General features: G+C 35.9%; 1 protein-coding gene across 1 annotated transcript; it reads left to right on the plus strand.

Annotated features, from left to right (window-relative positions):
• The first annotated feature begins 8,070 nt into the window (after positions 1-8,070).
• Positions 8,071-14,041, plus strand: LOC112028699 (uncharacterized). Its single transcript, XM_065781450.1, has 6 exons — positions 8,071-8,162; positions 12,163-12,226; positions 12,328-12,378; positions 12,477-12,689; positions 12,891-13,043; positions 13,667-14,041. The coding sequence occupies exons 1-6, from the start codon at positions 8,071-8,073 to the stop codon at positions 14,039-14,041; spliced, it is 948 nt and encodes a 315-aa protein (XP_065637522.1).
• Positions 14,042-14,550: the final 509 nt, after the last annotated feature.

Here is a 14,550-nt window from a genome sequence, read left to right on the forward strand (position 1 = left end):
TGCTGGCGGTGGTGCTGGAAACCAGCTACCACCTGGAAATTTTCCTTATCCTCCAAATTACACACCTCCATACATTGCCTTTTACCACCCTGTTCATCACCAGATTCTAATCCTGGTCTACGATCAAAATCCATCATAATTGGTGCATCCTCCTTCTCTTCATTACTGTCACGGACCAGTTTAGTCCATTTTCTAGATCGCTGAGCAGGGACCAGTGGAGAAGCCAAGTTGGAACAATCACCCAAAGGCATAGGTGAAGGACTATTTGCATGGGACCCCACGTTCACCTTGCATGGGGATGTCTTAGCACATGTCTCCTTGTTTTTTTTCCTCACAAAAAGACCATCTTCATTATAAATCTTCAGCCCCTCAACATTCCTTTCTATATTCACGGGACTAGCAGCTCCAACACCATTCTCATTCCCTTCAACTCTAACCGGTGCATTATCCGGCTGGCTAGTGGGGAAGTGTACTTTGCTTCCTGGTTTCCTCCACCATGGAGCTTGAGATCGTGAAACCCCTAATATTGTAGTGACAGATTTCTTGACCATGCGAATTGAATCAGCCCAAAGCCATTCACCAAACTGTTGATCCTCCTTCCTTAGATTACCCTTGTCACGGAGCCAAACCTCGCAATCTCTTTCACAGTGAGTCACTCGGCCACACCATTAACAGAAGTTAGGAAGACGCTCAAACTTGAACCCCACCCAACCAACTTGCTTACCTTCTGCCCACAGCTTCCTACACCTTGGAAGGGGTTTTGAAATATCAATGGACACCCTCACCCGAAGGAACTCATTGCCTGTACCATTGTCTTCTGGACCAGCAACTTCCAACACCTTGCCTATTGTTTTCCCCACAGATTCACTGGTGGCTTGCATGAGAGATCTCTCAAGAACATTGTGGATTTGCACCCAAAAATTAACTCTATTAAACTCCAACAATGGCACATTCTCAATCTCAAATACCCTTTCAAAAGCCACCATATACTTGTCATACGACCAAGGTTCTAAATCTAAAACCCTCTCCATGTCCAGCCCTTCCTCAAAATCAAAAACTAGGATATTATCACCCAAATCGCAGACTTTTACCTCCCCTTTCAGTTTCCACAACGGTTTGAATGTGCGTCCCACTGCTTCGATGTTCAGCACTCTTTTGGTGAAGAACCAGCCTGCCAGTCTATTAATCTCTTTAACGTCATCCTTTGAGACTTCTGCACCAGACTCTTCTTCTTCATTCAGGGAAAAACGGGACCACATGTTCTCTAAACCCTCCATACTGTATCAAGAACTACTGTCACCACTGAACAACACTCTAACTAACAGACAACTAGAGTACCACCACGGGTACACTCCGACCTACCAAGAACAGAGATGCTTGGAGGGGACAAAAACCTAAACGGCGTAAGGGACGAAAATTCTACAGGAAGCCAGAGAGGAAAACCCTAACCCTAGCCGCCAGAGAAACTTTACTAGCTTGACAAAGACATGTTGAGTCCACGAAATACAACAAAATCTCACAAGAAGTTAATATGTAAGTCAAAATAAGATAAAAAATAAATAAGATTCATTTGGACCCATCACAATTCAAAACAAACTTGTTATGAAAATGCCTTCAGATTTGTTGTGCCCATTAACTTTTTGTTTCTTAAATGGTAAATTGAGGTGGGTACAACTATGATTTGTTAGGCAAATCAAGTAGTGTTGTAAATTTTTGTTGTTTCCATTCCTGGATGTTTTTTATTCAAATACATATTACTATGAGAATCTAATTACGTGTACCCCAAGTATTCTCTCATAGAGTTAACTTTCAATAATGGTACAGAGTAATTAATAATTAGTACTTCAAGAGTAAAATGATGTGATATATTACTATAGCAATGTAATATATCTTCTTCTTACATAATAGTAAGTCTTACTAATTAAATTTAGGGTGAGATTTATTATTTATATTAGAGGAGGGAATACCATCCCGTTATGCTATGAGAATTTCTAATAATTTTCAATTGGTATGAGGGTTATAGGAAAATTCGAGCAAAATGGATAAATACCCTTAATTCTAAAACTATGTAACAAAACATCCCTCTTTCCAAAGTATTTAGCAAAATGCCCATGTTTTTAAAATTTGATTTTAACAAAAACAAGTTATAGGTAAAACCCGACATTAACAATGTCAAGTTCTATGCATATTTTGCTACTTAAAATTTTTCGAAAATTTAAGTGGAACTCGACATTACTGATATCGAGTTCTACTTAAAAATACACATAGAACTCGATTTTGAGTTTTACACAGAAGTCGATTTTGTTAAAATTGAGTTTCAAAACAGGGGTATTTTGCTAATTACTTTGTAAAAATGGGTATTTTGCAACATAGTTTTAAAATTAAGGGTATTTACTCATTTTGCCAAGAAAATTCAACTTTCTTATAAGCTTGACATTGTTCTCTCCAAAAATCTTATAGCTTAACTAACATATTTTGGTATTTTCAATGAAGATGTCAAGGATTCAAAACCCCCCACCAAACTATCAAGTTATTAAGAAAAAAGAGAGAAGATTTTACTCTGTTCTACAGGACCATATTATGATGCCGCATTTGCTTTTTTCCTTATACAGTTATATTTGACATTAAAAAAAAAAAAAAGGATAATTATATTGTATCTATTAAAAAGAGAAAATTGTTATCTCCGTAAATGTTAAAAAAAATGACATCCCCATATATAGACCTTTTATATGCTAAACGTAGGATTCGGCTTATGCTCACAAATTATATAATCTTAAAATCCAACTTACACAATCCAAGTACGCCTAAAAAGCAACTTTATTTAGACTATTAGTACAAGATAAAACTTAAGTATAATATTTAGGTGTTATTTCATAGGTTCCTCTCTTAAAATTCAGTTATGTAGTTTTTTTTTTTTTTTTTTTTTTTTTTTTTGGGAAGAGTTTTCCTTTACTTAACAGAAAAAAAAAAAAAAAAATATATATATATATATAATGGGTTTTGAAGGAAGAATTTAATTCTTAAGTGGTTCATACAAACACAACATTTGCTCAACTTCAAAAGGTCTCATCGTAGCATGGTGGTTCATATACCGTACATGTTGTAATTTCTTGTTTTAACAATTTAACTTCTAATATATAAATATTGAACAGAGAAAGCATTTGTTCTTAACTTGATCAATTACAACAGATATCTTAATAAACACAAAATCTTTGCATATCATCATTGATTACTACACTAATCAACACATTACATGCGTAAATGCTTGCTGGAAACATGCACCATCTCCATCCTCTTAGGGAAGAGCAAGTGCAAGAGTTAAGTGTTTATGGTGAAACCCGAAGTAATCTTCTAAGAAGGCAACAATTGTTTTGGTTTCTCCAAATACCAAAATCTCCTTGTTTATATCTCAACAAACCATTTTGCAACCAGAATTAGATAATACAACCATATCCACCACTTTGGAATTTGCTGCAAGAGTAGTACTACATGATCAATTAAACTATATATTCATAAATTTTTTCATAGTTCACACAAGCTCAGTGGCCAAAATAGAGTCAAGTATATTGGGTGAGTACAATTATTTAAGGGTTGACTATATCATGTTATTTGGCATTTTGCCTTGTCATAATTTCTTTATGATAAAATTTAGGGTTAATTACAACTTACTCACCTGTAATTTGGCCGAAATTTAAGTTGCCTTCTTTATCTCTCTCTCAATCCTGCTGAATGCTCTTTTGGATTATTAATATTATTAGATGGTTTAATATTACTAATGGTAATAATAATTGGTAGACATAATCACTAAATATTCAACAAATATTTATATATTAATAATACTCAATATGTGTCATGTTTCGGAACTTAGTATAGTGGCTCTAATGTTTGAATGTGATCTAATAGTATTTTAGAATTTAACAATAAGTAATGTTAAGTTGTCTTTTTTAAGCAAAATAAAATAAATAAATAGATGGGTTGCAAATGTGGTTGGATTCATTAAATATATGTGGAACAATTTGAGATTAAATTGGTAAAATCTTATAGAAATAAGAACGAGATTGAGATCTATATTTTTTTAATAAATTCGGATTTAAGTAAGTGCACCACCATTTGCGAGTGTGGTGCAGCAGTAGGAAGCCCTCAAAATCCATCACTTTAAACCGAGTGCCAAGAAGTCTTCAAGTACTACTACTAACCCATACTTCTTAATATGCAAAAATTATAGTAATGAAGTCGAGTAGTGGCACACCCTACTTTGCACTGGTGGTACCCATAGGCTTACCAAAAAATCCAAGTGGCAATGTATCATGGAGTGTGGGGCAATTACAAACATGAGTATCCCTTCTCTTTTCTCCAAAAAAAAAAAATATATATATATGTATATATTGAAGTGCATTGAAATGGACCAAAAAGGTCCAAAGTGGACTGAATAGGATCAAAGTACATCGAATAGGACTAAATAAACTGGAGTGGACTAAATTAGACCCAAAAAAAACTAAGTGGACCAAATTATATGAAAGAGAATCGAATGGACCAAAGTGAAGCAAATTGGACCGAGTAGACTGAAGTGGACCAAAGAGAACCGAATTAGACATAAGCGGACCAAAATGGATCAAATTAGACAGAAGCAGACCGAAGAGGACCTAAATGGACCGAATAAGACAAAAGAGGACCGAAGTGGACAACAATGGACCGAATTAGACCGAATTGGACCGAAGTGCACCAAATGGACCAAAGAGGGCTACTTAGCTAGCTCGACTCCTATCAACTACGACATTCTTATAAAAGGGAGGAAAACCATTTTGCAGATGTCTTGACTAAAAACGGCTGTAGTTTAGATTTCCCTTTTACTTTGAATATTCCACCTGATTTTATTGTTGATGTGAGGGGTGTTACCTACCCTCAGACTATTTGTACATGATGTTTGATTAGTGTTAGCAGTTTATTTGCACACACTCTCTCGTCTAATACAAAGTATCCATGGGAAAAGGATTTTATTTTATCTCTCCAACATTTTTCACCTACTCTCTTTTTATCAGTGACATGAAGAAATATAACAAATATGGATTGGCAACTCAAGACAAGATTGACAGGTTGACCCCGCATGCAAATTTCTCTCATCAAAATTAACTAAGTTGGCTACATTAAATAAGCAAGTTGTCAGCACACCAATATGCAAAACATGAAATAATGGGCTATACTATACTAAGGTGTTGAGTGGTACAACCCTCACAACAATTCAAGCTGCGCATGTTTAAAATGGAAGAGATGCAAAAATAATGGAAACAAAGTGTATACAAAGTACAATGCAGCATCTTGACAAGGTGGCTCATAGACAATGCACGTTGTGATTTCTTTGTGTAACAATTTGTGTTTTCAAATATAGAAAATAATTTGTTCAGCTTCCTGATTGTACAACAGATCTTATTAAGCACTACGAAATTGAATATCATCATTAATTAGTGATTACTACACTAAATCAACACATCACTTGCGAACTACAGGCTTGCTAGATGTGCACAACATTTCTTCCTCTACCTATGCAGGAAGTTTAGCCGTCCTATAAAATATGCAAACAGGAAAGCGAAAACAAGGGGGATGGCAATAAGAACACCAGTCACAAGAGCTAAATGATCATGGTGAAATCCAAAGTAATCTTCTAAGAAGGCAAAAACTGCTTTGGTTTTTCCAAATACCAAAATCTCCTTATCCATATTGTGAAGCAAGCAAACCATTCAGCGACCAAGATGTAGGAGTCAGATAATTCAACCAGGTCCACCGCTTTGGAATTTGCTACAAGAGTAGTACAACATGATCAGTTCAACTATGTGTTCATAAGTTATCATGCGCTATGACCATGATAAAGAGGTGTTAGCAGCCTTAGCTTACCGGTATAGGAATCAAAAAACCAGCAAATAGGTTGAATATTGTGTAGAAGGCTGAGGACAAGATGGTAGATAACATGGCATTTGGTGTCAATGACACAAGTAGTATTCCCAGATAACTGAAGTACAGCAATAAACAAAATGTTGCATAGAAGAATCAGAAAACCTTACAAGCCGATTCATAATATCCAATCATTGGATATGTGAGTGTCACAAAGATAGCAGTTTTGATGAATAAATAGGGAACTTCCACTATCACCTACAAAATTAGTATCTAAACTATACAAGTTGAAGAAAATGGCAAACAAGAGGCCCCCATCAAGAGCTTAACTTCTGCTCCCTCTCTTTTGATTTTTTGGATTAAATGGTGATAATTGACTACAAAAGTAACATTAACAAGTAGAATATGTGAAAATGGTTGACAAAGAAGAGATAGATTTCTCTTGAACTTCGTTGTTAAGCAGCCCCATATTCCACTGCATATTCATGTTATTATTCTTAAAGGTCTACTAAGAACTCAAAAGTACATAAAATTGAATTCATTTGGCATCACTCATACATTCCTTTCAAGTCTACAATAAATTCAGTCTGTTCCAAAGAATATTATACCTGCGCAAGTGAATAAGCCCACGAAGAGTACATCCCTGCAAAATGTTCCCGATACATAACAGTTCGCTATGTTGCGACATATTGTATAACTGCTGAGCAATTATTTATGCCCAAGAAGATCACGGTAGCATACATTGAACCAAATAAATTTAATAAGTCCTGTTGGTTATTGTAGACGACTAAATTTCTAGTTCGAAATAAATCAAACAAGTAAAATAGTTGCACAAATGCAAATTTGTATTGATGATTGTGGTATAATTCTCTGTGATTACAAAAGAATTATCTTCTGATTCGATCTCCTTGCAAGACTTATTGACTTGGATTTGTGGTAATGTGATTGTGACTTGAACACAAAATATCCTTCAATTTGGTTGAGGGATGGATCGAAGATTGCTAAAACGGAATTACAATGAATCTCTGGCTATGAGCTTATTAGAAATCCTTTGTTCTTCACGTTCTTCGTGTGTTCTTCTTGTTCTTGGAAGTTCTTCGAGGCTTTAGAGGCTTGAATCCGTAGAGCTTCACTGATTTGTGATTTGTTGATGTTTTCGGACACTTTAGGCTTGATTCCCGCAAACTTTTGGATCTAGGCAGATGATTTGGATGATTTCTCTTCGAATGTTCTTCGTATTCGAAGTTGAAGTTCTTGAAGTTCTTGGAGGCTTTAGAGCTTGGTTCCGGTAGAGCTTCTGGACTTCTGAGTGCTTCAAATGGTTTGGTGTGTCCTCCTAAATGTCTCAGGAAGGCTTCTATTTATAGGAGTTTTGGGGTAGGTAAGCGACACGAGCAGAGTCTGATTGGTGACACATGTCACAGTCTGATTGGTCTGCTTATGTCATCGCTTACACGTGCTGGCTTGATTGTGTCATCGCTTACACGTGCGAGGTTACTTATGTCATCGCTTGCACAAGCTGATGCATGATTGGTTCTTGTATAACACTTGGCGAATTTCTATTGGCTTCTGAATAGTAATAGTAAAACCTAGCAGCAGCATGTGGCGCTTTGTAATTGGCTGCATTTTGTGGACTTGGTAATGTGACGTGTCAGCTTGTGATAGGTCGGGAATTTTCCTTCTCTACAAATGCCCCCTCGAGACTCGTTCACACACACAATTTCAGAGTGTGGTGTGAGAATGAGTTTCAAAAACAGACTTTTACTCTTGGCTCTTCAAATGAAATAATTGAAGGTGGCGGAGCTTTCAGCAGGATGAGATAATTTCCAAGGAGTAGACCCACCCATATGAAAGGTTATGATGAGGCTAAAAAGAGGTTTGCAAGTATTTGAATATACTTACATGACCGAGCTTTCTCAGTAGAGGTTAAGTTGAAGTAACTTCAGAAGAGTGTTTTTGGATTGTTGGCGGCGATTACATGGTGTAGAAGATGGGGAAGACGCGAGGATGGTGGCTGGGTACAGCATGCAAAGTCATGGGGCTAGCCTCATGTTTTTAAGAGCCGCTAGTGAAGTTATATCAGAAGAGTATACTTCGGATTATGGCGAGGCCATGTGGGAAAGTGGTTGAGTGCGCTTGTGTCATCGTTTTACTCAGGTTAAGTTGAGGTAATTTCAGAAGCTTATGGATTCTGGAGATGACGGTGTTGGTGGTGAAGAAGACAAGGATGAAGCAAAGCGAATGGGTGAAACATACGCCACCATGGTACTGGTCCTGTATGTCGGGGACCCTCTGGTGTAGGTGTTTCTAGGAGATACACCTTTGAAAATGGGATGGCTGTATATTTGCATGGGGTCTGACAGTAGGTCATTGAATGTGCGTGCGTAATGGAACCATACTGACAGACGTTAAGTTGAAGTAATTTCAGAAAGGTTCATTCTAAAATACTTCAAGTTGAATTTAAGTTGGAGTAATTCCAAAAAATGTGTTTTGAGGTACCAGCAATGATGACCTCTGGATCCCACGCTGATGGGAACATGGAATATGGCTTTGGCAACCATTTACCAGCCCCAAAGGCTGAACTCTGATGAACTGGTGCCCCGGAGGTCGTTTCAAGTGTCGGATGAAAGACAATTTATAGAATACCCCAACACTTTTTACCATCTTCACTTACTGCTACTTGTTGGAAAGACACAGAAAAATGAAAGATGGAGCTAACTTGTGATTCTGGTCCTAAAAACCAGCCAAATTGCTGTTCGTTCCGAACCATTGCTTCTGTTAGAAGGCCAAACAATTGGAAAGAGACTACGGGAGACCTAAGATTAGGAACCGGTGTCTCTGCTGGACTTGGATTTCCTGGCCAACCAAATCAACGGAAGCATGGGAGGTCGATGCAGGCCTTGTTATGAATAACTTTATAGACAAAGGTGGTTGTTAGGTGGAGAAACAAAATTTGTTTGGATCTCAAAACTACAATGATGATGTGAAGAAGGCTTTCACCGAACTATGAAAGGGTTGATTTCAAACTGATTATGAAGCGATATTGGTTGCTAAGTGTTGAGAATGATGAAGCCATAGTGAGAAATGGCTGTGAGAAGAAGGACTTGAAAATTTGAAAGAAGCAAATCTTCATTTATGACTCAGTGTGTTTTTCTGGATGAGTTCTTGATGAATCCGACCCTTCTATTTATAGCGAAGAGACGAAGAATGGTGGATGGATAGTCGAGAATGACGGATGTGAATTTTTGGTGAGATCGGTGGATGAGAATGGTAGGTTGGAGACCGGTAGGGAACGAAAATGGTAGGTGAGAGAGATGAAGAATGATAGGTGGGAATGTTTGGCATCGAAAGGGGAATGGTAGGTTGGAATGTTCGGCACCGAAAGGGGAATGGTAGGTTGGACGGGTGACCCGATGTAATTTCAAATTTAAGACACACTTGTGAGAGTTCATCTGTACTTTGAAAGAGAAGCCTTGATGAAGTCTGAAGAATAACCTTAAGGGGATCCAAACTAGATGGATGAATCTCAAATCTTCATATCGAGAGCTTTAGTTTTGGACATTGTCAGTGCTTCGAAGATGTGAATTAGATTGGTGATTTCCAAGTCACGAAAAACTATGCAAGACAAGTCTGACTCGAAAATCTTGACTTTGGGTTAAATTCAACACAAAAATCAACTAGCTTGGAGTTGAGTTATTTGTACAATTTTCGAGTCTCAAATGATGGAACGGACTCCAAAATTGGAATGTACGCGAAAAATTGAGCAAGATAGGTCCATCTTAAAAATTTTGACTTTTGGTCAATATTTACGCAAAAGTCAACTTTTTAGAAATTGGTCGTTTGCACAATTTTCGAGTTTCGAATGAAGAAACGGATCCCAAAATCGGAATATACTCGAAAAACTGAGTGGGACAGGCCCGTCTTGAAAATTTTGACTTTTTGGTCAAAGTCAAAGGTTTAACTTGGTTAAAGCTCCTTTTTTTTTTCTTTTTTTTTTTGGTGGTTCGGACCGGGTCGGATTTTCGGGTCCGTCCGGGTCAAATAGGTTAGACCGGGGTAGTGGAGGATGACGTCATTGATGATGTCATGCTCTGAGGCTGGCGCGTGCAAGCAAGTGAGAAATCTACCGGCGCGTGAAAGCACGTGAAGAAGGCTGGAGGCGCGTGGCGGCGCGTGTAACTGAAGCAGCCATTACTGGCGGCGCGTGGGGGCATTTTTGGGCCTGAAATTTTGGGGTTCGGCCGATCTAAAGCCGTAGAAGATCATGGCTTTGTCATTTTTCTAAAATTGTGAACCTATTTGCACCGGTTTGAGAAACTGAACCGTAGCCCATCGCGAGCTTATGGCGGCGCATGGTGGCGCGTGGTGGCACCATTGTTCATGATCTTTCTGGGTTTTGTAGATCGAGGGCCGATGAATCTAATGGTGACACCAGTTTTGTAAAAAATTTCTCAGATTTGTGCAGATTTGAATGAGAAACCCGCAGGACGTTAGGAGTTTTTTGGCCACGTGTGGCGGTCCATCACGACTCTACTGTGAACGTCTTTTCTGGGTTTTGTTGCTCGAAGTCCTTAGAAGATTTCGGTGGGTTGATTTTTTGTGAAATCTTGTCAGAAGCTTTTAGAAATTTGGACAGCAGATGGTTGGTATTGTTGGACTTGCTGTTATTGTAGTCTCCTTTGGCGGTGGTCCTTCTGACATTGTTTGACAATGGTGAATCTGCAATTCTTTCTGCTTTCAAGGTTGGTTGCACAAGTAGCTTTGATCAATGTCTGGGTTAGGACCTCATATCCCAAGTCTAGTGCAGTGTTTTTTTTCTAGATGGCATGCGTACATTTGCAGGCCTATAAGCACTTTTTTTTTTTTTTTTTTTTTTTCAAAGGTCTAGTGTAGCATTTTATTTTTTTCCGTCTGGCCCCTATATCTATTTTGAATTCAAACTCGTTTTGTATTATGAAATAATTTTGGCCGAATATCTTGTTATATTACATAAACAATTAAGAAATAAAAATTTATTTATGCATTAATTATGATTTTATTACTAAATTATCGCATGTGAATTTATGGCTCCATGCACCTACTTCGTTTTGATTTTTTTTTTTTTTTGGTTATAAGAAAAAAAAAAAAATGCACTTCGTTTTGAATTTGGATAGTCAAAACATGCATGCACTTTAAGGAAACAAATCACATGCAATTATGAGCGATTTTCTCATTTTAGGATTTTTATAAATTTATTTATTCAATACTGTTAAAGTATATATATTAGGAGTGGGTTCCAGTTAACTCAACTGGTAAAGTCTCTGATGATTATATAAAAGATTTGGGGTTCAATTATCTTGGGACATAATTGAAGGCAATTAATGCCTATGCGTTTAATAATTTTTTCCGTGTGGCCCCTACATCTGTTTTGAATTCAAATTCATTTTGGATTGTGAAATAAGTTTGGCCGAGTTTCTTGTTATATTACAGAAAATTAAGAAATACTAAGGGTACGTTTGGTACGCTGTAATAGTTCCTGTAATGGAATAGCTATTCATGTGTAATATCAATTCGGTCATTTGGTTGCATCTTTATTACATGGATTAATTATTACATTGGAATAACTATTCTTTAAATTGAAGAATAGCTATTCCTCTTTAAAATGGATGTAATAGCTATTCCTCAGTGTATATAATAGGTTTTAAAATTAATATATTTCAAAAAATGTAAAGTTTCCTTATACATATTCTTTTACAAGTTTTCCATATGTAACAACCAAACTTATGAATAGTAATAATTATTCCATTATAATGTTTTCTATTCCCAGTAATAAAGATTACTATTCCTAATGTAATTTACATTCAGTGTACCAAACGTACCCTAACAATTAATTCATGCACTAATTATGATTTTATTTTTAAATTATAGCATGTGAATTTATGGCTTCATTACTTCGTTTTGATTTTTTTTTTTTTTTTTTTTGAGAAGAACTTCGTTTTGAATTTGAATAGCCAAAACATGCACTTTATGGAAACAAATCATATGTAATTATGAGCGATTTTCTCATTTTGGGATTTTTAAAATTTATTTATTCAATACTGTTAAGGTATATATTTGTTGTAGAGTACTTTTGGAATTAGATTAATTTCATAACCTGACAAAATTAGATTGATCTATATATATATAGATAGTTGACAACATATGCATAATGTGGTATAGTGGAATACATCACATATCTATGGCTAGAACTAGAAGCGTTGTCCTACTGGTTCTGTTCACACTGTTTCTCTCTTTTAGCTGTAATGGAGTTTTTGGCAATAGAGGTATACATATTAATAAGCTGGCAAAGAAAACCATTCAGGTGAGACGACCATTATATTTATTTTTGTGTGTATATTAATTTATGTTTAACAAATCATGTTTCGGTTATTATAATGAACATAAATATTTTGTGATTTGTAGACAAAGTACGGGGATATGTATGACTGCATGAACTATACTTATGATTTACCGGTATACCTTCATTACTATGTCAAATTTTTCTGAGTTTTTAGCCTTCTTTATAAAGAAAAGTACGTAATGCTTACTTCAATATTGTATTTAATATACAGGTGATTCCTCCCTCCCAACCTAAAGGAAGCATAGACCAAAAGTCTTCACCCCAATTTAACCCATCTAATTTTTGGCTAAATGGTAAAGGTTGTCCAGATGGTTTGGTTCCCATTAGGAGAACAACGAAAGATGATCTCAAAAGAGCAAAATTAGCTACAGAGATACATGCCTCAAAATATAATCCACTCACTACTGATAAACATGGCACTCATGTGAGTTCTCATTGGTTCTCTCTTTTATTATTTATTTATTTATTTATCCCTTAAATTATGATTTTTCTTTTTTTTTTGGGTTGTAGTTTTAGTTGCTTCTGTTTTTGTTTTGGAGAAATAGCATCTATAACAACTATACATTTTGTTTTAAGTGTAATTTTTAATTGGCTTATTTAAATATTGTTCTGTATTATTCCACAGTATGCTATAGTGGGTACAACAGATACAAACGCAAAGTACCATGGAGGTTATGCGATCATTAGCGTTTATCAACCAACAGTTGTGGGAACTCAATACAGTTCTGCTCGCATAAAGGTCCAAAATGGTCCAGATAGCATAGAAGTTGGATGGACAGTAAGTGTGGAATAGGAAGCTACTTTATAGTGTATGTATGTGTGTATATATATATATATATATATATAGATAGATAGATGTGTGTGTGTTGGTGCATCCAGATATATATATATATATGTGTGTGTGTGTGTGTGTGTGTGTGTGTGTTGGTGCATCCATAAATAATTGTTTAATCTAATATTTATTAATTTTTTTTCGTAGGTGAATCCAACCCTATACAAAGACAATCGTACCCGATTGTACACATTTACAAAAGTAATTAATCTTTTCTTCTATTCATATGTTGTTCTATTAATTACATAGGTAGCTATATTATTTACTCATCTTTTTTTTTTTTTTTTTTTTACTGAAACCTCCATCCACAGACAGCTAACTCTGCATGCTTCAATACATTATGCAATTCAATAAAACCCGTGCGTCCAGATATGCCTCTCGACATGGTCTTAGAGCCAGTTTCAACAATAAACGACAAATATGACTACAATTTCATGCTTTTTTGGGTAAATAACTAAATGTGTTTGTGTGTGTGTGTGTTTTTTTTTTGGTACTAACCATTTGTACATAAAAAATTAATGAAGAAAATCACAACCTTTGGTGTATTTCAAATATCCCTCAAAATGCAGGATGCTGCTAATGGAAACTGGCGTTTAAAAGTTGATAATGATGCAAGAGAACTCGGATTCTGGCCAAAAAATATATTTACTGCTTTAGGAGATGGTGCTAATTACGTTGAATGGGGAGGAGAGGTGTATGGTCCTCCTGATTTGCCTAGTCCTCCCATGGGCTCTGGGTCTTCCATATTAGAAACAACTCGATATGATGCATATTGTAGACTCATTAAAACATTTAACGAGACTGATTATGCTGTGAATGCTGTCGGTACAAAAGCGTTTGCAGATGTCAACCAATATCAAGTTAAGGATGAAGGAGATACAGGTGAAGCTTATTTTCAGCACCTAGTACTATTTGGGGGTCCGGGTGGTTATACTGGGCCTTAAGATGTTCAAACTTCCGCTTGGTTTAGTGCGTGTATTCTCATAAAATCCTTTAGGTTTTGCTCAATAAATTCATCAATTTATGATCTTAATTTTCTCTATTCATCTTTATAATCTTTATTGTTGTTCATGTAGAAATGTACTAGCCCAATTCATTCAAAAAATTTGCAAAGTTATTTTGCTATGAACTAAGTTTGTGGTTTCTTTAATTCCTTCTTTCTTTGTCTTAACCTGATAAAATTGTTAGTGACATATGTGCCATATTTCAGAAGAATTAGCCAAGTTACAATTAGAGTTTCTTGTAACATGAATAATTTTTTTGGGATATAGTGCAAATATGACTAGTGCTTTCTTTAGTTATTAATAGAAGTTTTTAACAATCTAAGAAAATTGTTAGAGACATATTGCTTTTTATTTTTTACAATAAAAAAAGTAAAAAAAAAAAATCAATAATTTTACCCCTATTATGTATGTTCAAACTTCGAATGATATATATACCATTCAATAAGAAA

The sequence above is a fragment of the Quercus suber genome, unplaced genomic scaffold, assembly GCF_002906115.3.
Source record: "Quercus suber isolate HL8 unplaced genomic scaffold, Cork oak 2.0 scaffold_267, whole genome shotgun sequence".
Taxonomy (NCBI): Eukaryota; Viridiplantae; Streptophyta; class Magnoliopsida; order Fagales; family Fagaceae; genus Quercus; species Quercus suber.

Bases quoted from the DNA above. Each gene is read 5' to 3' on its own strand.
- LOC112028699 (XM_065781450.1), top strand. From the start codon at position 8,071: ATGGATTCTGGAGATGACGGTGTTGGTGGTGAAGAAGACAAGGATGAA. The intron at 8,163-12,162 runs GTATGTCGGGGA...TCTCTCTTTTAG, and splicing joins GCCACCATGGTACTGGTCCT to CTGTAATGGAGTTTTTGGCA. The intron at 12,227-12,327 runs GTGAGACGACCA...TGTGATTTGTAG, and splicing joins TGGCAAAGAAAACCATTCAG to ACAAAGTACGGGGATATGTA.